Genomic DNA, 27,508 nt, shown 5'->3' on the forward strand with positions numbered 1-27,508 from the left:
AGTGATGATTTCCAAGTTGATAAATAAATAAAATCTCATATGAGAAGCTCTGAGGGCTGAGCAGTGGAGCAGTAGGATCATAGAAAGAATGGAGCATGCAATTGTAAAAGATTTTTCTGTGAGACGTGCTGATGACTCTTTAAAATTACTTACTAGAAAAAATCTAGGCTGCAAAGCAATAAATCTGATCTTCAAGTGTGGTTTTACTTTGAAAAGCAGCAATGTAAGAATGCCACTGTTGTGCTCAAAAGATTTTTTTCTTTGTACACATGAATCTGGAGATGTGTTCCATTTACTGCACTGCCAAAAATAATTTCCTTCTGCTTTTTTACTCCAGTTACCTTTGAAGAGTCTGTGTAACTCTAAGGACCATTGGTTGCACTCTGTTTCCCATTGTGAACTGGGAGCATTGTATTTGCTGCTTTTCAGTTTTCATGTCTGAGACCAGGAGGTGAACAATATTTAAGCACAAAAGGTGCAGATACTTTTCTTGTGGGAATTCCTAAAGAACCTAACCTGTGTAATCCTGTTAGAGTCTCTCTCTGGATTTATGTGTTTAATTATTTCACACAGTTTGTCCCATATTGATTAATGATTTATTGTATCAAAGAGAAGCAGTTGTGATAAACAGCCCTTCTGGTCACTGACCTCCTTTGCTTGAAGGGACTCATGAGAAGGAAGGATCCCAGCTCAGTTTGTGCATTGTAAGCTGAACTGGTTGCCTGTGTTACTCAAAGAGAATCTAATATGGGAATCACTGGTGTGCAGAAAGCATGACACAGGACAGCATTTTTGCAGGGTTTTTCAAAGCAAATTTGCACACTGAGTAGATGCATCATCAATACAAATATCTGAATTCTGAAACCTTCCCTGGAGGGACTGGGAGGGAAGGAAAGGAGGAAATGCAGCAAAATACCCTTACAGCAATGAAAATAATGTTTTTGTAGCATTCTTGGGCACCTGTTATATGTGAAATGCGAAGAACAAAGTAATTTTTTGCTTTTCCCTTGGAGATTTAATGCTTTTTTGGATTTAAAAAAAAGCCATTTTTAAACACTCCCATGTTTTGCAGAACATCTGAGATGCATAAAAAGAAGGTGCAGAAAAATAGCACTCTGTCTAGCAAACTTTCGTGACTAATCTGTTACTTTAGATTTAAAACGACAGTAACAAATTGACTTGGAGAATAGCTTGTTGATTTCTTACCATGTTAATGCAGTTTAGCAAAGAAATTTACCAAAGCAGAGCAAGGGCCTCATGAAGAAGCAGCCTCATAATGATAGCAGTATGTCCATGAGGCAGTGGTAAATAAGAAATGTCTTCTTGAACAGCTACTTCTTCCCTGGGTGTATATGTATTAATAAGCCCTCTTCTTACTTCTTCTAGGCATCAGTAACAGATGTGCAGTTTGGGCCTATGAGACTTCATCAAGATCAACTTCAGGTAATACAACATTTCAAACTGAGTCTTACATTCTAAAGCATCACTAAAATTAGATTAAAATTTATGACTGGATTTTTTGGGGGTATAGAGATCTTCACAGAGCGTTTTTGGTCAAGTGATGATGTGCACCTAACAGAATTTTATCACAACATTCTATGTTATATCCTAAAAATGTTGCCTCTTTTCTCCAAATGTGTCTCAGCTTATATAAACAGTGCTATCTGGAGTTCTTTCTTCTATCTGTTAGTTTGTAAGCAATTTAGTGAGTGCCTTGTTTAGCCTTTATTGATAGTCAATTCTTAATCAAAAGCTCATCATATGTCCTGTCAAGGTCTGTTATACCAGCATTATTACTAGCATCAAACAAATTTCCAATATAATCACAAAAGATATGAAGTAGGTTTGGCAAAGTATGTCTTTTTGTTATTCATTGTTGACTGTGATTAATTTATCCTCCATCATCTCTTCATTAATAAAGGTTGTATGTCAGTTGCAACCCCCACCTTTTCTTTTTTTTTTTTCTGGATTGCCTCTGAAAATTCTTCTGTATCCCAAGGCATTCTGAGCCCTTAGTGATCTAAGATGTTCCTTAGTCAGTAATTACAAAAGTTCAGAGTGAAAGTAATTTAGAACTGGTAATTTGAAGATGCCTGTCATCAAGACCTGCAGTTCAACATCTTCTTGAGCTATTGTCAAAACAGTATTATCATCAAACATCACATCTTAGCACACACTCATCCAGCTGTTCCACAAATATAAATCAAAAGAATTTCTCAAGCATTTCTGCCTCCTTTATTGCTACAAATAATTGTATTGCTTTTGTCCAGTCATGGGCCAATCTAAAAGTCTACCAGTTTATCCTGGTAATATAGCTGGCAAGTATGAGGAGAAATTAGGCAACACCACGTATGTGCCAGAATCAGTCATACAACTTGGACCTGCTGACTTTCTGTGCTATTGCTGAAAACTTTTCTTCCAGTTTTAAGAGTGTTATAAATTAACTTCACTAAATATAGCCCAGACTGTGTCATGGTTTTGCAAGCAGTTTTGCAGGTTGCTATAAAAGGAATCTGAACTAAATGAGTACAAAGTCCTTCATTCTTACAAAAATATGCACTACGTGGAAATGTTAAGATTTACTGGTAGCCTGATCAGAAGTGTAACCAGCACTGGAATTCCTAAAATCAGCCAGAAGATAAATGGGAGTGGGATGTGTTGCAAGTTACACATGCTCTACACTATTGCCTGACCAAAGCATATATCTAACTGTGGTTTGATTAAATTACTGACAGATTGGTGCCTTGGGACGATAGACCAAATGCTGATTTAGTTATCCATCTTCCCCAAAAGGCTGCATATACCGAGTCATCCACAAAATCAACACTAAGGTTGATCTATAGTCTGCCATTCTGTGTATTCTTTCAGGCATAAATTTTCTTCTGCAAAATATCCTGATGCAAGGGATAATCCCATCAGTGAGAGTCTTCCTTAGTAGACTTTGGTTTATTTCTGTATTGCATTCAATCCTAGAATGTGAAGCACATTTTTGGAAGGAATTGGGCCTTATCATACTTTAAGTATGTAGGCATTGTACTGATTTTAAAAAGGCTCAGAGATATTAATGTTATTGGCACTTACACAGGAAGTTAGGATGGAGCAAATACTGGTTCATAGATCTGACTTCCAGTTCTGGATTTCAACCCTGGTAATCCTGCTGTGTGATATAAATCCCATGGCAAGCTTTGCATAGGAGTGACATGGGGATGTGTGTTGCGGGAGGAGCCATTCTTGCTCCTGAAGCTCGACGAGCTGCTGGTCTCTTCCAGGACTCCAGCCACCACACAGCGCTTCCAGGGTAGAAGTGTAGTGGGAAGAGCCTTTCTTGCTCCAGAGGCTCGACGAGCTGCTGGCCTCTCCATGCCTCGCACCAGAGTGAGCTTGGGTCTGCTCTGTGGGTGTGTGTCCCACCTTTATTGGCCCCCCGGCCTTGCTCATGCCCAATAGGGGCCTGTGCTAATCAGGCACAGGTGGACTCACACCCACTCACTGGCAATTCAAGGCACCTGGTTTATCTCATTTCTCTACATTTCCCCCTTTTTTTTTTTTTTTTTAACACTGATTACAGAATACAAACATTTTACAAACATTTAACACGATTTAACATGATTTTTACAAACATTTACACTTAAACATTTACACTTATACACAGGATTTTTCTTTGGGCCCCGCGGGACACTCAGCTAAGAGCATCGAGGGGGCACCAAGGGGCAGTACAGAACACACTTATACAGGATTTTTCTTCGGGCCCCGCAGGACACTCAGCTAAGAGCATCGAGGGGGCCCCGAGTACAGGACTTTTACACATACGTACAGGATTTTTTACAAAAATACACTTATAACTTACAGGATTTTAACCCTAGCTTAGGCAACCGAATGTCAGCCCAGGCACTTTTTCACAAAGTCTCTACCTTTTGTTCTTCTCCCTCCTGTTTCTGCTCTTCTCTTGGTTTCCCTCTGCTCAGGGGCTTCCAAAGAAAGAATCCTTCTCTTGGCTTTCCTTTGCTCAGGGGCTTCCAAAGAGATTTCTGGTTCCTCATGGGTTTCTGGTTCCTCCGTGGGATTCCATACTTTATACTTTACTTTAATTAATTTATTATTTTTTTTTCTTCTGGTTCCTCCGTGGGATTCCATACCATGGGATTCCATCCTCCTGGCTTCCTTCTGCTCAGGGGCTTCCAAAGAGAGAATCCTTATCTTGGCTTCCCTCTGTTCAGGGGTTTCCAAACCAAAGAGCTTGCTGGTCATACCTTTCAGGGAGAGTGTTAGCCCAGGCATTTTTTCAAATCGGGGATAATGTTCCTGTTGCCAGCTTCTCACACTGCCGCTTCTTTATGTTGCCCGCATTCTCCACCAAATGTTGCGGGAGGAGCCATTCTTGCTCCTGAAGCTCGACGAGCTGCTGGTCTCTTCCAGGACTCCAGCCACCACACAGCGCTTCCAGGGTAGAAGTGTAGTGGGAAGAGCCTTTCTTGCTCCAGAGGCTCAACGAGCTGCTGGCCTCTCCATGCCTCGCACCAGAGTGAGCTTGGGTCTGCTCTGTGGGTGTGTGTCCCACCTTTATTGGCCTCCCGGCCTTGCTCATGCCCAATAGGGGCCTGTGCTAATCAGGCACAGGTGGACTCACACCCACTCACTGGCAATTCAAGGCACCTGGTTTATCTCATTTCTCTACAGATGTGCTCCATGTACTGCTTCTGATTTCAATCTTGCATGAGCTCATCCTGATGAGCCTGTCTGTAGTTTCCAGAAACACCACAGAGTGGGCTGTATCCCATACTTCGGGGAACTAGGATGAGATGAAAAGCAGGGTTTTCCTCCTGCTGTTGAAATGCTGTTGAACACTAATTCATGTGAGGTGAACCATTGCAGGTTTTGTTTTTTCCTGAAATACGATTCCTGGAAAGAAAAGTAAAACCAAAGAAAATGATTCTATGTGAGACAATTTCAGTAAATAAAAGTAGACACTGTTATGTATGCTGGTACATGGTAAGCATCTGGTCTCAACTGATTGCCTAAGCTCTCTTTATAGGCAATGATGAGAGACCTACTTCCCAAACTTATTCATCCCTTGTGGGTATTCAAGGCTCTGGGGTACTGTTCTATCCACTTGAAACCCCTCTGTATACAGATAACTATGAAAAGCAGAAGAATAAAAAGCAGTCTATAGAAAGCAATTCTGTTAAAAACAATGGATTAAGCCTTGGAAATGGCTTTAAAAAAACACGCTAAGGAGAAGCAAAAGGCACAGAACTTACTGTATATTTATAACGTTTGAAATTATTCATCACCTGTTTCTAACCCAGGTACTTCTAGTGTTTGCCAAAGAAGATAACCAGAGTAATGGGTTCTGTTGGGCATGTGAGAAAGCTGGATTTCGATGTAATATTGCCAGGACACCTGAGTCTGCACTAGAATGTTTTCTTGATAAACACCATGACATTATCATTATTGACCACAGACATTCCAGATACTTTGATGCAGAAGCATTATGCAGGTAAGCACCATTTCAGTGTAACACATCCCCAGTTTGGGGTTTTTTTGTTTGTTTTAAATGACCCTTTTATGAAATCTGTTGAATGTTGATAATTTTTTTGGACAGGTGTCCAGTTGCAGCATCAAATAATGTTACCTCAGTGCTTTACATCTGGTAGCTGCAGCATTTTTGGTTGTGTGCTAGGATATCTGAAGCTTATTCTGGCTTGGAACCACAGTGTAAAGATCTCTTGACATAGTGAATAGTTCTTTTTTTCCAAATACCTGGTTCATTTTTTGCACACTAAATTAACTGCGAAGATTGCGTGTGGCACCAAGCAATTTAATGAATAGATTCATTAGTGTTTTGAATATCGTGAAATGTCACTTGCTGTTGAGTAACTGCAGATACAAATAGGCAACGTTTTGTGTGCACGTTTCCATACCTACAACATTTGAAAATCTGTTACGAAGAGCAAAGTTGCAAATTGATTCCAAAAATACTTTCACAAACTGTTTTGAAGTAGGAAAAAAGGGAAAAGGATTCGCCTTTGAGTCTCCCCAGAGCCTTGACAGGCACTGGTGCCTTGCCTCAGTGACTTTCCAGAGAAACATCCCTTGGGAATGTGTCTAGACTGAGTAAGAGACTGGGGTGGCAGCAGCAGATTGTGTACCCTGGGTGAGTGTGGTGGGTTCAGTGCACTGGGACAGAGGTTCTTCTTGCTAAACTAAAGTAATTAGATAAGATCTTGGTCAGGCAAAGACTAGATATCAGCACTGTTAACCTTTGTTACATTTTTACCATGCTGTCCCAGAATAAAGTAAAATGCTGCTTAAATGAGTGGGGCCAAGTCTTTCCAAGCAGTCTATTATCTGTAGTTTCAGAGGGGAGAATTTGTGCTACTCCCCCACTGAAAGTGGTTGAGCTTTAGATTGATCTGTGTTCTCTGCGTTTTTTTTTTTTCCATGGAGTCTCAGACATTGCTAAATTTGCTCTCCTTTCTTAGTAAAGGCTTGGGATTTGATTTTTGTTGCTAACCCACTTAAAATAGACTTTTTTGGAAAGTACTGTGTGAAGTATGTTAAGTCATAATTTCTGATTTTTTTTTTTAATTTTTATTTAAAGGTCTATCAGAACAACAAAACCCTCAGAAAATACAGTCATTATTGGTGTAGTACGAAGGTAAATGACTTAATTTTCATATATGATCAGCAAAATGTAAATCTTATGACTGAAAAAATAAATACTATATTGAAAAACTTGAGCTGGAAGTACTTACTGTTCTAGTGATAATGTGTTATACCATAGAGAGTTTTCACCATCCTTGACCCTTGACCCTTGACCCTTTGATTTTTGATTTCTAGTTTAACTAGTGAGGTCTCACTTTAGGTTTTGTTTTTTCCCATCTCCTGATCACTACAGGCTTACAAGTATGTTTCAAACAACCTCTGCCACATCACATACAGAACTAATGAACTACCTCATAGATCTGTATTTTGGTATTTTAAAAAATTACAGTTTTAACCCTTCTTGATCTATTTTCCAGTCTGATTAATCTCATCACAAATATATCTGCTAAGTTACAAAAAAAAAAAAAAGATACAGAATTATTTGATCAGTGCAAAGTAGCATTTAACCATAAAAGTTTTAAAATAGACTATATTATGATATCTCAGTACAGCAGTGCATATGTTTTTTTCCTTCTCCCTCTGAAACATTGCTTATATTTCATAAAATAATGTAAAAATAAACCAAATACAATATATTTTATCTGAAACAAAATAAATGGAAGAAAAATTTCTCAAAGTACAATTTGAGGAATGCCCATTAGTCAGAAAACAGTCTGATAACCAGTTCTGAGGCACTGAAATTTCCTGTTAAAAATCCCTTTTCACCACCATCTCTGGTGACCAGAACACCCAAAACGTTCCAAGGGATTGCACTGTGGATCTCATCTTCAATGTTTTTACATCAGGAATTCTTCTGAGTATGGTAACCATTGCTTTTAAAGTCAGAATTGTCTCTCATCAAGCTAACACAAAAGAGAATAAATATGAATGAAAGAGCAAACAGCAGCTCTTGAGCTGCTTCATGTACATCAGAAAGACACCTGTGGTTCTGTTGGCCCAACAGTTCCTTTTCAGTAGTGAGGAGAGCCTGGAAACTGGGCTTGTCTCCCAGTTAGGAAGTTGCACGGAAGGGTTTTTCCCCCTGCAATTAATTTTTCAGGCATTAGGGGTTTTTTTAAGTAACCGTCTCCCTACATGCAAAAAGGAACATTACATTTTACCCAGGATGAACGTTTGGAAATCCCACAAAAATTAAGTTTTATTCATAGATCCTGTAAGGGTCTGGGCCATATTAGCCTTCAGTATGACATCTGGGGCACGGGTATATCAGTGGCTTGTGAAATTGGGTCTCAGTTGATCAGAGAAATGATCTCAGACTTTATCACCCTTCTTTAAAAGGCACGCTGATCGTGAAGAGTCATCAATATTGCCCCTGATCTCTGCTGGCTTCACAAGGGTATGTATGTTTTATATTCCACTAGGTTACTCTGAGATTTTTAAAACTGTCATACAAGAAACTATGCAGAGAAGTCTGGCTGTCAGTGACTGCTTTTGTCAGTAATCCAACCAGCAAATCTTATTCATGCTGCTCAGTCTCGTATCTATCCCCATTCTGAGCTTCCACACACCAGCAGAATTAGAATAATGCTGACTAAGTAGGTGGATGTTCTCAGGAATACAAGAACTGGTGCTGAGACTTTTCTACTTTGTATAGTTACTTCAGAGTAAGTACATGATGCTCTCCTTGAAAAGCTGACATTAACAAAAATGAATAGTGACTGTAGCAGAGCCAGGGAGCAGCTTGCAATGAACAACAGAATATGTTGTGGGAAATCTCTTCTATCAAATGCCAATTCACATCTGTAAACAGACTTCAGACAGTGTCAAGTGGTATTATCTGCTCTTTGGAGGCACCTGAAAAGCTCTGCACTGAATCTGTTCCTTGGCAACTCTTCCAGTTAAGTAGGAAAGATGATTATTAGTGTGTCATTGAAGTGGATTCCTCATTGCATTAAGTTGACAATGAAACAAAATTGTGCATGATTTACAGTGTGGTTCAGAGTATTTGGTTGCATGCTCACCTTTTTTTTTTTTTTTTTTTTACTATCCCATCACAATCCACTTACACCTATTTGTTTATGTGGAGTAAAGTCCTAATACAAGAAATGCTAGAGTCTGAAAATTACTATCCCTGTGTGTACAGAATCATTTCAATGGGCACAGTAATCCAACACAGATTCTGAATTATTTATGGATCAGAGCCTCAGAGATGGAACTAATAGCAAAGTGTAGAAAATTCTGTTTAGCAGCCTTGATGTGGTGGTTTACCTTTGATAATCCCCTCCCTCCCAAACTATCAATGTCTGCAGCAGTTTAGCACGAACAAAAATTGAATATGAAGGCTCATACCTGCTAAATATGAGTTCTTTAAAAAAAACCACAACAAAATGTTTGATTTTGGCATATCTACTCCTTTGTAGTTTTTTATTAAAAAAAAAAAGCAAAAAAAAAAAGCAAAAAGCTTCACATCTCTGAGTACTGAAATGTGTATTAATGAAATATTTCTAACCCTTTATTTGCAGAGATATGTAGAAAATTCTAATATAATGGCCTGTTACAATGAATTGATTCAGCTGGAATTTGGAGAGGTGCGAGCACAATTCAAGCTAAGGTAATTGTGCAAACACAAAAGCAACATCATGAAAAAAAACCACAGCAAGTCAGCCACATCCTTAAAAGAGTATTATTTTACTGTGCTGTAGTTAATTATAAAATGTCAGATGAAAAATATATGTAAATCATTAAAATACAACTTTATTCAGTATGGAGTTGCAATAACTTCTTGTTGTAAACAATAAGAATTAGATGGATTAAATATAATCAGATGTCTTTGTTTTTGCCTCCAGGGCATGTAATTCATTATTTACAGCATTAGAGAAAAGTCAAGAAGCCATTGAGATCACAAGTGAAGACCATGTAATACAGGTTTGTTCCAGTTTTTTTTTCAAGTACAGAAAATTGCTCCATGGACAGACTATTTTATTTCATCCATGATTACATTTACATTTTCTTATAGTATAGGAAGATAACCTAACCTAATGGTTCTAAAAAGATTGGAGTGAATTAATCTGAAGAATAGAATTTTCTCCATTTAAAATATAATGCATAAATCAACTTGATTTTGAGAGACTGTTGTTTCTTAATGATAAGGGTTTACTGTTGTTTTTATTTTTTATAATAGTTCTCTTATATGGTGAATGAATGTAACCACTGGCTTGTATTTGTTCCTTCCAAAAAATACTGTGTGCTCGTTTGATGCTCTTGAAAAGCAAATCTAATTCATGTTCTGTTTGAATAAAGTTAGTACACTTTTTTCTTTTTTTGTATAAATCTGATAATGTTTGATTCATTTGGATTCAGATGCTCTTATTATGGGACCTATGTGTAGTGAAATGAGGCAACCAGGTGCCATGAATTGCCAGGTAGTGGGCATGAGCTTGTGTTAAGCCCACCTGTGCCTGATTAGGGGGGCCCCACTGCGCATGAGCGGGATTAGGGGCTTGCCCTAATCAGGCACAGGTGGGCTTAACACAAGCTCATGCCCACTACCTGGCAATTCATGGCACCTGGTTGCCTCATTTCACTGCACCTATGTCTGTAGTTCAGATATCTAGAGGGTCATGGAAGTGTAGGCTGTAGGCACTACTCTTGTTTCTGCAGGCCCACAGAACTGCAGAAAAATGCAACATGCATTCTGGGGAGAAAGTTGCTTTGTTAGATTCCAGTTCTTTCAACCTGCTTGGCTGGACAGGGGAATAGTGATGGTTGGCACTTACACACAATCAAATGATGAATTTATCAACACAAAATATTCCTCTGATATGTCACCATTCTCATTTGTGATTTTTAGGAACACTGAGGTAGGTTTGAGATCTGACAGAGACCATTTTTCAGGAATTTGTTGTCTGTCAAATACTGGGTATGTAATACTCAACTATTCCCAAAATTTCCTTCTCTTTGCACACACTCTGCACAAGCCTTCTAGTGTCAACATTTCTGTTTTGCTCCACAGAGAAAAAAAAGTAGGCATCTCTCAGTAGCTATACAGACAGTGATTTATTTTGGGCTGGCACGGAGATCCTTTGGTTCAGCAAACAGAAAAAAAAGATATTCTGTTGTGCTTTAAGTATTCTGTTTAATGTTATTTTGTTTGTTTTTATTTCACAGTATGTAAATCCTGCTTTTGAAACAGTGATGGGCTATCAAATAGGTGAACTAATAGGAAAGGAATTAACAGAAGTGCCTATAAATGAAAAAAAAGCTGATTTCCTAGATACTATTAATTCCTGCATAAAGATAGGAAAGGTGAGTAATGACATTGTATCATTTATCTTATTGTCGTTTATTCATGTCCGGGGATGAGACATGATGTAACTTGAAGCTTCACAGATATTTGCAGCTTTCCTACTCTAACAAGAGTAGGAAGTAAAAAAATGCTTTATTTTTTTTAAGGTTTTCTTTCTGTTTTCTTACTTGGAAAAGGTACACGTTTTATGAAAATAAGTGACTTGCTGTGTTTCCCTGTAGTGTGGCTGCAGGTAGCAAAAGTTGTGTGAATATCAAAGAGAAGTGGAATGGATGCACAAGTTACCCAATGTGATGTACATGGCAAGAGAACCATGTTGAAGTATTTCAGCATGAAATATGGAAACTGATTTGCAAGTTGAGAATGCAAAACCCTCCAAAAATACATTTACAGTATCACTTGAGAGTGACAGGTAGCATCAGCTGCCAATATCTTTTATTCTCTAATGACATGGAAGCTGTTAATGGATTTCCATTAGAAATATTTTTGCACTGAGAAAGTGCATGCTGCCTTCCAGGGAGGTCATTACAGAGAGACATTAATATTAGCCTGGTAGCTCCTTGATGTTCCTTTGGGACTGTTGTGGCTACAATGTGAGGGTCCATCTAGGAGCTTTCATTTGCATTTTGACAATGAGCTGTAAATGCTTCTGATGTCATTGAATATGTTATATGGTGCCTTATAAGAAGAAGATCATAGAGCTGATACAAAGAGATTTGGGAATTGCATCATGGCCCATCCTTAGACCTGAGTCAGGGGAGCTGGTTTGGTCATTCTGACTGTCTGGGGAAGCATCAGATCATTGGCAGATAGGGGAGGTATTAAAATGAATCATGGCCCTCTGTGTATCCAGGCAGCAATGCAGAAACACCAATGCAAAGTTGTGGTGGTTCATACTGTGTAAATCAGGGTACTAATCCAAGCTTTCATCAGCAAAACCTGCACCCTAGCTGGGTACAGGTTGCATGTGCATTTCTACAAGAGTGTGTCACTCCTTTCTGCATGTGTTGGCCTTTTGGAAGAGATCCCAGCAGTAGAAAAGAGCTTGGATTATGGTGCTTCATACCTCTGTTGTATGACCAAATTAGTGTAGTAAATGTATGTAATGCAAAGCTGATATTATAAGGGAGTATTTATTAAGTTTTAATTCAAATATATTAGATTTGTCAGGCTTTAAATTCACAACATCAATTCTCAAGATATGAAGCGATCAAATGTTTAATATTTTAGTGTGCTGATAAATGTCTTTAATAACGGAAATACATTTTAGTCTCTAAATGATAGAAAACTATGCTTAATCCATCTCTTGCACTTATTTGACTCCTGCCTCTGAGACTACCAACTGTTGGGGCCAATGAAATATTTCTTATTTAAAACTGTCTATCTGGAATGGCTTAGTCTGGTTTAGTTGGATATGTTCTGTTTACATGGGTTTTGCACACCCCTTTGGAACATTTTGTAGTATGTAAACCATGTAGCCTTACATTAATATATTAATATAGAAATGAATTTCTAATTAAATTCTTACAGGAAGTATTTGCAAGTAGAGGTCAACTGCATGGACCAACCTTTGAAATACTGTAGCCCTTTGAAGGTGCTTTACTTTGAAATAATTTGTGTCAAGATATTACAGCATTTTCAGAGGTGTCTGACTTGTGTCTGGATCATTCTGACATGGTCTGTATTTTGTTTTCAGGCCTGTGATTCTAAATTTAAAAGATTGTTTCCCCTTACAATAAGCTACTGTATGTGGTAACGTACCAAAAAAGCAAAGTGTCTCCTTCTGTGATATCCTCCTGCCAACAGGTTTGGCTTTTCTGTTTTGAATAAAGATGATAATGTAACAAAAATAAGACAAAGCAAGATTTTTTGATCTTTAGCAAAATGTATGCTCTATAAAATCTGCCTCCAGTCTTTAAATGGAATTCAGGAAGATGAACTCTTGCAGCATTTCCCCTCTTGTGCTGATAAACATAGCACTGTGAGCAAGTTCAGGATATCCAAACACAAGTTCATAGGCATTACACACAAAAATTGCTAATTGCATGGTACATAGGGATTCTTGGGTCAAGATGTTGTTTCTCTTAGCAAAAAAAAAAAAACTCTGGAAGTTCATTTTTTGTTACTACAGCTGGCTGTAATTTGCAAGAAGCCAGTGCTATTGAAAGGCATTTTCACCCATCCATACTTGAGCAGTTAAAAACCAAGTTGTGCTTCTTCATTCTTCTCTTTCAGGATTCAAATTACATCCGTTAAAATGAAATGTGTAATTCTGACCAGAATTCTTGCTGCCTCTGATCTCTGCAGTTTGACACAAAGTTCTTTATCTTAGTTGTGCTTGTTCTGAAGTGAGATGGATAGCTATCAGTACATCAGACAATACATGCAATTCCTCTCACTCCTTGGGAATTATTTGCAAGATAGCAATCTTCACAGAGAGGGTGGGAAAGTGATCAAGCTCCATGATAAAGGGCTATGGCAATTCCTTCCTAACTCAGCCTTACTATCTGTGGGATTGTTTCCATGGCGTCTTGTGTTTGTTTTGTTTTGTTCTGTTTTCTACAAGTAGCTTGCTGAACTTTGCTGTCTAGTGCAAGAAGCCCCAGTCGAAAAGGAAAGCTGAACTACTTCCTAGGCATGTCTGAGTGCTCAGTGGATAGCTGCCTGCCATGGCTTTCTTAATGAAGTTTGAAACCTCAGCGTTGATTCATCCTATTAAGGATTACAGTGTTTATTGTACTGTGGATGGTTTTTACTCTGCATTCTATCCCAGCACTCTGGGCCATGCAGAAGGGACTGATCACTATACTTGTGTTGCTGTAATGTAGACATACTGATAAGCCTGACTGACAGAACATCCTGAAAAGTAGCTCTTCTCTGTTGGATTGCTGAAAGAGGCTCTGAGAGAGCATATGGTGTTCTTAAAATGTGTTTAAGGAATGTCCCTGGGAGAACTTTACCTACCAGCAGGAGTTTGGCTTGGACCTGCTATTTCTCAGAATTCTGCTGACCTTTTCCCTCACATATTTCCTGCCACAGTTTCACAGGTTTTAGAAATTTGTAAGTTGAAAAATCAATCTGTTGACATTAGTGAATAACCTGTCTTGAAACAGATGCACTTTCAATACGAAAATTATCCAATCTGTAGCTTATGACTTCAACTCTTTCTGCATATTCTGGGTTTATTACCTGAGTTAAAGATCAATTACTCATTCCTGCCTCATCCTGGCTGTCAGAAAACTATTGATATGCATACTTTTAATTATGAGAACATTGAATTTTGAGCTGTTTGCTTTATTCTTATTTGTATTCCTCATGCAGCTCACAGGAGAAGACATTATGCTCTCTTCCCAATTTGTTATGCATAGTTCTTTTCTCCGACAGATCCTTGGAAAAGCTTTTCATATTTTTTTCTGCACAGACTGTCACCATGCAGCTCTCTGAGGGCTGGAGTCTTTATTTGCTGGCTTCATCAACAAATATGCAAAACTGTTCTCTCTACCTGTGCTCTGGCCTGCCTGACTGCAAGATCTGTCAGTCTAACATAAATAAATATGTTACATGTGCTTCGTGAAGATATTTCCACATACATTTGTAAGATCTGATCTGAAATCTGTTTCAACTGGAACTCAACTGAAAGACAGCAGCTGTCATGGGTAGTTTGTATTAAGTGGATATGCAATATGCAATCAATTAATTATTAATTACTTACTATTTATTAGATGCCCAACTCAAAATATGCTGCAGCCCTGCAGTTCGTGGTCCTGGGGCAGGGGCTGCCCTGTGCTCCTGGAGCCTCTGAGGGATGCTTGCTGCAGGCAGGGGCTGGTCTGAGTTCTTGCTCATGCAGGGGTCTTTGCCAGGTGACCCAGTTACCCCCAGCACCATTGGGGTAGGGTTGGGAAGCAGTTCTGATTCCTGCAGCCCCTGAGCTTTGGCTTTTGCCATCAGGACATTCACATGCTGCCCCTCTGGAAGTTCTGCATGCATTGGCAGCAACACAGCGGCCTACAGGTTTGTTACGGGGGAGGAATTTGAGGATAAGCACAGTTCAACCAGTTTTGACTGGTTTTCTGTCGTATGACAGCTTTAAATGAAAAAAGGTTTGAAGCTAAAGCTTCTTTTCTGGTTTTATCTGAACTTCTTTCCACTTGAATTCCTTTTTCAGGAGTGGCAAGGCATGTACTATGCGAAAAAGAAAAATGGAGACAGCATACAGCAAAATGTGAAGATACTACCTGTTGTTGGACAGGGAGGGTAAGTGTGAAAGCTAGAGACATGATTTGGTCTGAATCAAGACTCAGTTTACAGTTCAGTTGCTTTCAGCAGAAATTGGATTATCCTGTTACTGAGTATAAAGGAAGCTTATGCAAAGAAGTGAGCCTCAAACCTCTACATTTAATTCCTTGGGGCAAAATAAATTCTACATGCTGAGTGCAGACAAAGTGAAATTCTCCCCATAAAAGCAGCCAAAGATCCACTTGTGCTCACTTGTCACTCTTCTTATGCTCCCTGAAGTGCAAGTGTACCCTCCTCTCCTCCTGTGTTGGGTTGGTACCACCAAGACCTATGTCCCATTCCACTGTGTACCTCTATCATGTCTCTCCATGCTTACCTACTCATAGCTGTTGCCAAATATCTTTCTGTAATGAGGTCACTGAGTGCTTTGATCCTGGTCAAAATTTGTCTTTATTCTTGCTTGGTCCCCAGACAGACCATTTGAAGCACACAAATATATGTTAGTTTTTGATACATTTATGATAAGTCCTCCTGTACTCAGATAGCACGCAGCAGTAGTTTTGAAACCCTCTAAGGTAATATAAAGATTAATTAAAAGCACAGCACATAATCTTCCAGACTTGGCTGGGATAATAATTTAGAAAGGTGTGTCTTCATGAAGGAAAGGCCAAATGCAGCTTCCTCATGCAGTTACTTCCTAAAACAAAGTGTTTTGGGTTGATTTCATCCCTGGAATTAAGGTTCTCTACTCTCCATCAGTACAGTGAAGACATTTTCAGCTTAAGATGCCAAACTTGTAAGACCAATATGTATGTATGTTGCTAAGTATGGAACAATCAAAACCCATTTTAAGCTGGCTTAGAAAGTTTCTTGGTAATCAAGGATGTAGTTTTCAGCTTGATTGCTCTATCCTTAACTCCCATAGAAGGTTTTAATTGTTGGATTGCACTGTTGCATGTTTCACATTTGCATCATACCTGAAACATCCTACAGTAGACCAAAAGAAGCTGGGGGGGTGGGAGGGGAGGACAGGTGGAGAGGAAAAGGAAGAGACAATCTTTGCAAAAGATGCCTTCATTTTGTACTCCCCATCATGTGCAGAGCTGTGGGCTTTTTCCAGTCTCAGCTGAGCCTCCCGGCCAGAACAGGATTTGTCCTATATTAATTTGTTGCTCTTAACCATTTTGTGTATCAGCACTGAATTAGTGCTGAGGTTTGGATGGGTGTTAACACACTTTTTTTTTTTTTTTTTTTTCCCTGCAGAAAGATTAGACACTATGTGTCAATTAGTAGACTGTGCAATGACAACAATAAGGTAAGTGAAAATAGTTATATGCTTGCTTTAGTTTGAACCCTAAATATTACAAATGGGAATATAAAGTAATGGGAAGGCTCTGACTAACTGGATTTATCATACTAATTTGTAGGCAGAGAAGACATGTGAACGTGTTCAGGCTGAGTCTCAGACAGGTATGACACATCTCTTCTGTCCTAATAAGTGAAGAACAAACCAGAGGAATTATTAAATCCCATTGTTAGTGATCAGACTGAAAACAGTTGCACAGGACAGTCTGAACAGTACTGTTTAGCTAGTGGTAAGCTGGGAATACAGCTCCAAAGGCAGAGAAATAAATACAAGCCCTCTCTACCTGCCTCATTTGTTTTAGAAGTGATATAAAGAAACCCACCCTTGAAAACACAGTAATGGGGCCCCAAGTTGGTACTGTGCTATTGCTGTATTCAGTGTCACATTGCAGTTATGGATTGTGGATCCCTGTGACAAAATCTGAAATAAGAAGGATGCTATCTGGTTGTCACAGTACTGTGGCTGGTCTGTAGCTGGTGGCATGTGAGTTTGCAGTGCTTTTAACTGTATTGGGGGTACATGTGGGTACACTACAATTCACCTTCATTAAACATTTCAATTTAAGACACCCGTGGCATCCATGCTCCAGGTACTTGTTAACTGTAGCTGTGATAGCACAGGTTGTGCCTGTTGGAGTCCATAAGGAACCCAGGGTACATCACCTTGTATGCACGTGTCAGTCAACTCTGGTCTTCCAGTTCTTTGTGGCCATTGCTAATTGAGTGAGCTTGGGTGTGTTGCTGAAGTTGTATTCACAACTAAAATTGTATCACTGTCTCAAGAGAGGACAGTAAATTCAACCCTATGAATTCAACCTCCCTCCACAGCTTAATGTCATCGTACAATGTCATTTGCTCCACAGATATTCAGACTTCCAGACACAAAGACAGGAGGAAAGGATCACTAGATGTCAGATCTACAACATCACGAGGGAGTGATGGTATGTTAAACAAGTACATTTTCCTGATTTTTATATATAGTCAGATTTTTGTGTGCACACATATGTACACATACAAATACAAATATATACAAATTTTTGTATATATATAATATATATATGTATGTGCACATACACACCCACACAAGTAAACTACCAAGCCATCAATTCATTAACAACTTCACATTTGTGAAATAGCCCCATTTTCTTTTCCTGAGCTACTCTGAGTATATTTTTTAATCAATGGAGAAAGGAAAGCTATTGTCTACCACCCTGCATAGAAGACCTTATGAGATTCAAAACAGATACTTTCAAGGGCAAGTGGCAAACTAACAAATTCCTACATTTCTTACCTCTTCTTTTGATAAAAAGGTGGAAGAGGGATTGTGAGAGTGAGAGTTCAATCATACTCCAGTATAGCAAAACCAGCATTGATTCTTTTTCTTAAGAGCTACTCAGCACAAAGAGTAACAGAGATATGTTTGTATTTTATAGATAGCACAACATAATTATCCAGAAAAAGCCTATCTTGGCCTTTTCTGTACAGAAGAAAAATTGCTAACTGATATGAAACATTTGTTTCTCAATTTACAATTAATAATAGGTCAACCCCTTGCTGTTTTAATTTGGCATGGCTTGCTTTAGTTCAGAGGAGCTTCACTGATTTACCTCAGCTTGGATTCTGATTCATTATGACTTGTCATGTTGCATCAGGCAGCAAAAGTAGATATATCCTGTCATAACTTAAGTGCAATAGTTACCTACCCAGGTCTCCCAATAAATACACACACACATGTGTATAGTCCTTTAACTGAGTGTTAGTTTAATATCTCAATTAGTTAGAAAAACCAAAGCCATGATTTTGTCAGGCTGCTACAGCTGCTGATCTCTAATCATGGGTATCAGTGGTTTAGCAAGCATCTCCTTGCACCCGTGTGTCCCAGCACAAGAAGCACATGTATGCATTCTGCAATAGGTTGTCAGAGCAGAGTAAGCAGTTCAGAAAATGCATCAAGATTTTTTGACTGACTCCACTCCATGCTTTGTCACTGAAATAAGGACCCAAATTCTGCTTTGTTTTCCACACAGGCAGCTCACAAAGGCGTCACTCTTCTATGGCCAGGATACATTCCATGACTATTGAAGCACCCATCACCAAGGTAATGTGCACTGTCACTACCTACTGCCACTTGTGCTCTACTGGAGTATTTTGGCATGAGGCCCCAGTGCAGCATCCAGGCTGAGGAACAAGAGACTACTGGCCTCTGGTGTACCCTCTTCCCCTGTTTCACCTACCCTCTGGTGAAGCTCCACCAAGCTGGATGATCTGAACAAGTTCTCCCAAACCTGCTTAGCAGAGCACCTTGCACATGGCTGGCCATTGCATGAATGTTTTTAAGGACTTATGACTATAAGAAGGAAGGATTACAGTTCCCCTTCTTATGTGTTGTAAACTGCTTTCTGAAACCATTCATGGATTTGGCAAAAATCAGCTCTTTAAGAAGTAGAGGCAAATGGGAGAAGTTATGTTAAAATCCATTCAGACATTTTGAGACTATGCCTTGAACAGGAAAGTCATCAATAAGACAGCTGTCTTGAAGGCCAGGATCTCGTTCCCAGAGTCAGTAGCAAACATCAGTGTTTTATTAGCATCCCTTTTCTTTGATTCTCTCACATGTGAATTAAAGTTGTAGATCTTGTTTATTTGCCATGAGTTTTTGATGTCTAGTAGTGGATGGGTGTCTCTTCTTTCTTAAATCACTTCTAAATTCAAAACATGTCCAATGTAGGTAATAAACATCATCAATGCTGCACAAGAAAGCAGCCCCATGCCAGTTGCAGAAGCTTTAGACCGGGTTTTGGAGATTTTAAGAACCACTGAATTGTACTCTCCACAACTGGGGACAAAAGATGAGGATCCACATACAAGTGACCTCGTTGGAGGCTTAATGACAGTAAGTACATATATCCCCAAATGGCTATTGATTAATGTTCCACTGCCTGATTTTTCCCAGTTACTTCATCTTTATAATATGGCATGTAGTTTGACTCAGCAATGCCAAATTTTCAGGGGAAAAAAACACCTTTTTTTGTGTTTTGTGTTTTTTTCCCCTCCATTAATAATGAATTTCTGAAAATGGAAATAAAATGATCCCATCCCTTTGAAGCATTAGTTTTGCTAGAAATGGAAAGGAAAACTAATTATTTTTTCAATGTGACTCATTATAGAAAGGTCTAGATGGGAGAGGAAGAAAGCTAGACACTTGTATTTCTTAATAAGGATTAGAATGCCTTTTTAGGGGGCTTTTCAGTGTATAGGAAGAATGTGTTTTCAAAGGGATGCAAAACGTGTATTTTTGCTGCTATTTCTTGGATTGTATTTGTACCCGTAGAGACACATAGAAAGATCAGAGTGCTTTGAGCTAGAAACATGAATTTTCATGTATTAAAATACAATCATGCTCCACAGAACTCATGATTTAAATATATAAGGCAGGAAAAAGACTGAAGAAGATATGTATTTTGTGGTTATGAAAAAAGGAGGAACAGAGAAAGAAGCATTGTACCCAAAGTTGAGCAAAAGGCACATAGTGAAGGAAGAATTGAACCCAAACCTTCAGAGCCTGTGTCTTGATAATAACTAGAGAAACTTTGGTGAATGTTACCTCTGCATATAATCATCAGTCTCAAAGTGAATGTTTCCTCCTCCTTGAATACAGTTTTCTCCTTTTTGGGAATTTCTGATTCTTGCATACATTCTTATTCTGACTCCGTGATCCTAGAACATGGAGGTGACAGTATTCCAAAACACAAAATCCTTACTAAAAATAAAAGGCTATTTTGTGGGGCAGTAGAAAAGCTGAGAAACACCATTTCAGGCCATGAGGTATGTGGTATATTACGAGTTTTAAAATCATCTGGGAGAAACATTTTTCTAGCAAAGGGTCTGTTGAAACCAGTCATATTATTTCATTTTGTGTTTGGAAGTTACATCTGAGTAGGGGAACAAGAAGTGGGTTACTGGATTTAATCTCTCAAGCAGAATTCATGATGGGAAGGGCATTTGGAGTTCAAAAATAGATTTGCCAGATAGCATTACACCTGCTATTTCAACTCTTAAAAAAATCATCTTTGATTCTAGATGATGCACAGCATATGATGTCCTAGATACTTGTGTCATAGCAGAGCTAGTGAAGAGTCACTGAGTCATTTTACAGAACTCCAGAATAATATACTTACAAATGTGAAAATAAAATGAGATGTAACACTTCCTTTAAATGTCAAAACTGCATGTTCAGATATAGAATCCACATTTACTTCTGCTCTACATCAGTTACAAACCATTTTTAGCAAGGTTCATTCAGAGAGATTTTTTTTTCATAATTTTTTTTTTATATCATGGGCTAAATGTTAATATGCAGTAAATAGAATCTGTATATATCAAAAAAGGAAGCAGTGTTTGCACTGTAGCATTTACAATTATGAGCTGAAAAGTAAATATTAAATATATTATTGTTAGTTTTAATGCTTCATCTCAGTTTGCACATCTAGGTGTCATGTCAGAGCTAAGCCTCAGAGGCATTGAACTGGAGAATAAACAAACATACCTTCTTTTTGATAAGAGAGATGGCTCAGAGTAATTTGTTGCACTACAATCCCAGCAGCAAATCATGAGGTTCTTATGCTGCTGAGATGACCTGATCTGCCATGACCAGGGTGAGGAGAGCAGAAGTTTGTCTCAATCCCTTCCTTCCCACCAATCACCTTTGCTTGTTGATGGGAAGTATGCAGACATACAGTGCCTGGTTCATGGCACACATCCAGAACCTGTATCTGTGCTGTCCAGATGAAGGTGAATGCAAGGCTGTAATTTCAGATCTCCATCTGCACCAGAGGAACCTGAGTTTGCACTGACCTGAGTTGATGCGGTGTCCCATGTTCTGCAGTTTCTTCTCTTTTATGAACTAGATGTAAAACAAGCAACTCATAATAGTACACATCATTAAGGGAGAGGCAGCCTTGATCACTATGGCAGGTTGCAGAAAGTCATTGTGCTACTATTTGGTGTCATCATCTTATAGACCTTTTGTGCTATTCCCTGCATTTAACTCTTAATTTTAATTTAATAGGATGGATTACGAAGATTATCAGGGAATGAATACATATTGACAGCAAAACGTAAGTTTTGATTTTGTGGTTTCTGAGATGTTAAAACATGGTAAGAAATGTAAGAAACAAAACAAATGTGGTCAGGTGTTCTTTTGAATAAGCTTTGTTTGTTTTGTTTTGTTTTATTTTTATTTATAAGCATTGATCTGCAGCTTTTCTGAGCATCGTAGAAACGAGAGTTGTCAGGCTTTACTACAGAAAACATGTACATTGAGTAAAAGTGTAGCTCAGGTTATTAATAGAGATCTGCAATTATATTCCTCGACAGAAACTCATCAGGTCGCTGGCAGTTTGATCTCTCCCATCTCCCTCAATGACATTCCCCCACGGATAACACAGGCAATGGAAAATGAAGAACACTGGGATTTTGATATCTTTGAACTTGAGGCTGCCACCCATAAAAGGTCAGTAAACTCCAGAGCTCATAAATTGAAGTTACTGCAAACTAACTTAAATGTCATCCTGTAATCAGTTTTTTAGCTTCTCTGCCTGTGTTTTTAGAACAGAATTACTTTTATTTTCAAAGTCAGATGTTTAAAATTTTTTCATTGTAATGTCTAGTTGTGTATGAACCCATTAAATAAATTCTGTTTCATCATACATTATTTCCTGCAGATTCCCAGGGGATGTAAGTGAAGATTTTATAAGTTTGATATGGCATAATAACAAAACATCATTTATAAAGTCTTCCTTTTCTGTTCTTAAGAATAGAAAAGTTCTACAAATCAAATTCTTTTCTTGTGGGGAATCAGATTTAAATTATGGCCATCTACACACAGAGTCAACATGCTGGTCTTAATTTGATCAGATGATACAGATCATGTTTTATTTTCTGTCCATGTAATTGGGTAATTTTTATTCCTCAGCAGTTCCATACAACTTTTCAGCAGAATTCCCATTGCTTTTCTCTGGGATTAGAGGAGGGTCTTTATTCTAAAATCTTGGCAAACTATGTTTTCTGGTAAGATTAAGTGAAGATTATTAACTGGTACAAAAAGTAGGCCATACTAATTTCTATCAGAGAAGTTTTCAGAAGTAGATCAGCAGTTCTCATAGCCTGTACTTCATTAGTTACAAATGCTTCTGCTAAGACTGTAAATTGATCCTTCTGTTTAAATCCTTCAGTTTATTTGCTGATGCATATCAACTGTTCTCCTTTGGGCCAAGTTTCATGTATCAACCTTTATCTTACCCTAAAGTTTCTATGAGACATTAGTTTGGAAGCTAAGTCCTGCAATGCATTGACTGTTGCAATCAAAATCCCAGATCCATAAGAGCTTCCAAAGGTATTAAAAAAAATGTCAAAGATAGATCAGTCATTAACTTAAAATATATGCACTTGATTTTTAGACCATGGTTTATGAGCCAAAAATGGAGAAAAAAATCATGTTTCTATTTTTCTTTAAAGTTATTTTATTGTAAGCGAAGAAATTTGCATCCAGTTACTTAAGGGTTATTTTTCTTTGCTTTATTTCCATTGCTAATTGAGGGCTATAGATACAGTAATTAAAAAAAAAAAAAGTTTTCTCTTGTTCTTACTGATGTGGAGAGACCACAGGGGATAAACCATGAATTTTGTTTCCTGCCCTCTTATTAAAGATATTAGAATTAGGATTGCTTCCTCCTGTGTTTAAATAAAGGCAATTCATCTATTAAGAGGATTTATGTGATCTTCAATGAGTCACAGCTATGAATATGCTATTAGTATTTTCTTGAAATCTAAGCAGATAATACAGTAGTAAAGCCAAGATAAATCATTAAATTTAAACTGTAGCTCATTACAGTTCCCTGTAATTGGAGGAACTTAGAGAAGCATTTGTCTGACAGCAGTGGGGAGGCCTCAGGGGGATTTAACTTTGGTATATTATGATTCTACTGTATGACACACACTATATTGTTGAGTGTGTATGCTGAAAGATGTACACCCAGCTCTACATGACCTCAGCAAGTCTAAATGGCCTCTCTTCACCTGTCAGCTACAGCTAGAGATCAGTGCTTGATGCATCTGGAATCAAGCAGCAAAATGAGATTCCAAAATACAGGTTTAAGTTCTACTTTTAAGAACCCACATTTGAAATTTTTTACCACTATGCCTGTTCCTCTTAAGCAAAAAATGTGTTGAAGAAGAAAACAGTGGTATTAAGTGGATTTGAAATAAGGCTAGTGGCCTAAGACTTGATTTTTTTTTCATTTGCTCTAATAAACATACTACATTTTCACATCTTTCAGATTATAAATATTCCATGCTGCTGTTCCTGCAGTAGCAGGAATACTGGAATACAGTGATGTTGGCTATTTTTGGAGACAGGTTTCCAGCTGGGTTAGCCTGAATGTTCAATTGGCCTTCATAGTCTTCTAGGAATAGCATACTCTGGTCCAGTCATTTGGTTCCTGAATACCTCATATCTCATCCTCCATTGCATGCAAACTCTGTGAGCACTGGAAACCTGCAAGGGTTGATGCAAGAGAATCTGCAGCACAGAAAGAATAGTGATTGCAGCGTTGTATAGTATAGGTATATATAATCTCACTGTAAGCAAGATAGTTTAGGAATCTATGGCAGCAGCAAGATTACTTCCCTCCTCTCATGTGCAAACTTCAGTAGTTGCTATTTTATCTCATTTTGACTGGCAGTATAGAACCTTCTGGAAGTGTCAGGAACTGGCATGATTCTGGGAGTGTGGGTAAGCAGAACATTTCTACAGGTCTGGGTTGTAATTCTCTAACAAGTCCTTATACCTAATCTGACATGTCATTGGTTAAAATGTTTTAAAATTTTGTGTTTATTTTTTCTCCACAGGCCTTTGGTTTATCTGGGTCTCAAAATATTTGCTCGCTTTGGAATCTGTGAATTTCTAAACTGCTCAGAATTGACTCTGAGGTCATGGTTACAAGTTATTGAAGCTAACTACCATTCCTCCAACTCCTACCATAACTCTACTCACTCAGCAGATGTTCTGCATGCCACTGCATATTTCTTGTCTAAAGAAAGAGTAAAGGTGAGTCCACATTTGTAAGAAACAGTGTAGGTGGGAAATATAGGTGTGGTCAAAGGGAGAAGTCTCAAAAAAAAAAAAAAGCCAAACGTCTGCCCAGTGCCAACAGTTTAGTGATTGAGGTCAAAGAACTGGGATGCAGGATGGATGCTAATGTTATGGGAATTGAGCTATTCTTGGTGGGAGAACAAGAAAACCTCCTTTTAAAAGAAAACTTCTTTGTCTTATTATATTTTCTCAGATAGGAGAGCTAATGACAGAACAGTTTTTGTGACAATACATGCCAAATGCAAATTTAATGTAATAAATCAGCATCTCTTATGCCTTGTGATGGTAGTTTTGCAGAAGGCTCCCAGGACAATATAGGGCAGAAAATCGGGTTAATGCTTCCAAAGCTGTGTCACCTACTGGATGAGATGCCCTGAGGCTGAAAGAGACTGCCTGGGAGGCAACTACAGGAAAAGATTTCTTGTTGAGGTTCCTTGTATCATAACAGCCACTGGCATATCAGAGCCACTGGCAAGCAGAGTAAATCAGAGCAACCTTTGTCCACACGTGCCTGGAGGGCAGACTGGAGAAGGGGAATTAAAGCAGTGCTTGCATGTGTCTGCAGTGAAGTGGCAGTGCATATTTTTGGGATGCATTTTTTGATAGAAATTATGCTAAATTGGCCTGCCTAAGGATAGTGCTACTGCTGGGCACCTGGCTAAGACATTTGTGACTGTAAACAGGCTCCTCACAGTTCATTTTAAATGTAGCAAATCCCTTAACCTGGAGATGCTGCTCCTTAGTATGTTCTCCAGAGGCTGACCTACAAATACTATATGCCAAGTGAGAATAGAACTTCACTGGATATTTTCAGCCCCTGATTTACCAGAGGTTTAGCTGGTTTTCCCAAGAAAATATAAGAAAACCAGACAAAATCTGGATGCATTTCAATGCCAGGGAAGCATAACTGCCTCCTCCTCTTCCAGAATGTTATTTCCATTCCTCTGTAGACATAGGAAGAGAAAAAAAATGTTGCAGCAGCAGCAGGAGCAGAAGCAAAGGTCAAAATTCTCTCTTTACATTTTCAGAGTAACAGCTGTTTTTGTGTTGTCCAGAGTTTAACTTAACCTAAATATGGAAGGCCAGGTTCTGCCATGCAAGTAACACTGAGATTTTTTTCAGTAATTTGAACTTGGATCTTGCATAGGAAAGTTTTGTGGCTCCCAAAGTGAAGCAATGTTCTTAGAATCATTTCCACCTCTGTGCCACAGGAGTTAAGATGACAAAGTTAGAATCCTTGACCTGAAGTCTGGGGTAAAGGTGCTGTAAATCACTGTGAAGTTTGTTAATGTCAGACTCAGGAAATAAGCATGAGGTGCACTGCTGTGGTCCTACAGGTGAAGTATTCTCCAGTTTCTGTGCACTTCCCATCTGCACAGGTTTTTCTCAGCCAGACTGAGCACTCACTGGTCAATGTGTCCCTCTAAGGAAATTCTGTTCTAAAAATCTCTCTCCTAACTTAGTACCACAAAAAATGAATCCCACTAGCAGGAGCTGAAAGAAAGAAGAGAGAAGCTGACACACAGCAGTAGATAGTATTTCAGAAAGTGGTACCTATGAACCTAGAGCAGAAATAATTCTTTCCCTTTTCTTGTCCACAAGACCCTGTTGGCAGTCCTCAATGAATAATATCATAGCTCCATCAAAGTCAAGTCACTGCATCTATTTCAGGAGTTGTAAAGTAGGGTGGGTATTGTCTTTTAACCTACCAAGTCTAATTATTCTGAATGGTACCACAAAGTCGGTAGACAATGTGGACCTAAATTCAAACCAATTGGAATGGAAATTATCTTCCCTGCTCCTAGATTCAATTGGGAACATCTCCACTCTTGTGTCTCTCTTTTTTTTTACTAAGATGATTAAGGGAGTGGAACATCTCCCTTATGAGGAAAGGCTGAGGGAGCTGGGTCTCTTTAGTTTGGAGAAAAGGAGACTGAGGGGTGACCTCATCAATGTTTTCAAATATGTAAGGGGTGAGTGTCAGGGAGATGGAGTTAGGCTCTTCTCAGTGGTGACCAGTGATAGGACAAGGGGTAATGGGTGTAAATTGGAGCATAGGAGGTTCAAGTTGAATATTCGAAAAAATTTTTTTACTGTAAGGGTGACAGAGCCCTGGAACAGGCTGCCCAGGGGGGTCGTGGAGTCTCCTTCACTGGAGACATTCAAAACCCGTCTGGACACGTTCCTATGTGATGTACTCTAGGTGGCCCTGCTCTGGCAGGGGGGGTTGGATCTTTCGAGGTCCCTTCCAGCCCCAAAGATTCTATGATTCTATGATTCTATGATCTATGATCCTTCACTAAAGCTCAAGATAAATATAGTACAAAGCTAATTTCCAGTGTGTACAATATATTTGTGAGAGACTTAGTTCTTTTTTTAATGCTATTAGTACAATATTAAAACCTTAAAACTCAAATAGCTTTGTAATTCATTATGGGGCTATAATTAGACATAAAGCAATGACCACTTAAGTAGACATAAATCACTTGCGTGCAGCATGCTAAGAGAATCAGAATCTGATACAGCAAGTAAAATGTCATGTAGTTTTTCCATGGAACTATCAAGTGCTCTTCATAGAATTCATTATAACTGTAGGCCCAGGACACTTATTACAGAACTACATATATGGGAAACCTTCCTTACAAATTGTTAACCTAGCTAGCACGTTAGTGGAATGTGATTAGGACACATGAAGTTTCCAAAAGAAATGAAGGCATCTGGTGGAAATAGAATATTTTTAGGTGTAGTATCTTTCTTTTTTTTTTTTTTTTTTCCAAGCCAAATACTATAACTCAAAGTGAAGGTGGTTTCTGGGTTGTTAGGGAACACAAACTAATTTA

At 38.6% G+C, this 27,508-nt stretch overlaps 1 protein-coding gene across 5 annotated transcripts in view; it reads left to right on the plus strand.

Annotated features, from left to right (window-relative positions):
- Positions 1–27,508, plus strand: part of PDE8A (phosphodiesterase 8A) — a 151,022-nt gene that overhangs the window by 113,219 nt on the left and 10,295 nt on the right. For all 5 annotated transcript variants that reach the window (XM_030457442.1, XM_030457439.1, XM_030457438.1 and 2 more), the window contains 16 exons: positions 1,387–1,443; positions 5,307–5,497; positions 6,602–6,658; positions 7,945–8,002; positions 9,129–9,217; positions 9,453–9,531; positions 10,774–10,911; positions 15,081–15,169; positions 16,415–16,466; positions 16,579–16,621; positions 17,380–17,457; positions 18,544–18,614; positions 19,245–19,409; positions 21,585–21,633; positions 21,893–22,028; positions 24,425–24,623. In XM_030457442.1, the coding sequence (XP_030313302.1) occupies positions 1,387–1,443; positions 5,307–5,497; positions 6,602–6,658; positions 7,945–8,002; positions 9,129–9,217; positions 9,453–9,531; positions 10,774–10,911; positions 15,081–15,169; positions 16,415–16,466; positions 16,579–16,621; positions 17,380–17,457; positions 18,544–18,614; positions 19,245–19,409; positions 21,585–21,633; positions 21,893–22,028; positions 24,425–24,623 (1,551 nt within the window). The remainder of the gene's footprint in view (positions 1–1,386; positions 1,444–5,306; positions 5,498–6,601; positions 6,659–7,944; positions 8,003–9,128; positions 9,218–9,452; positions 9,532–10,773; positions 10,912–15,080; positions 15,170–16,414; positions 16,467–16,578; positions 16,622–17,379; positions 17,458–18,543; positions 18,615–19,244; positions 19,410–21,584; positions 21,634–21,892; positions 22,029–24,424; positions 24,624–27,508) is intronic.

Source organism: Calypte anna, chromosome 10, assembly GCF_003957555.1.
Source record: "Calypte anna isolate BGI_N300 chromosome 10, bCalAnn1_v1.p, whole genome shotgun sequence".
NCBI classification, from domain to species: Eukaryota; Metazoa; Chordata; class Aves; order Apodiformes; family Trochilidae; genus Calypte; species Calypte anna.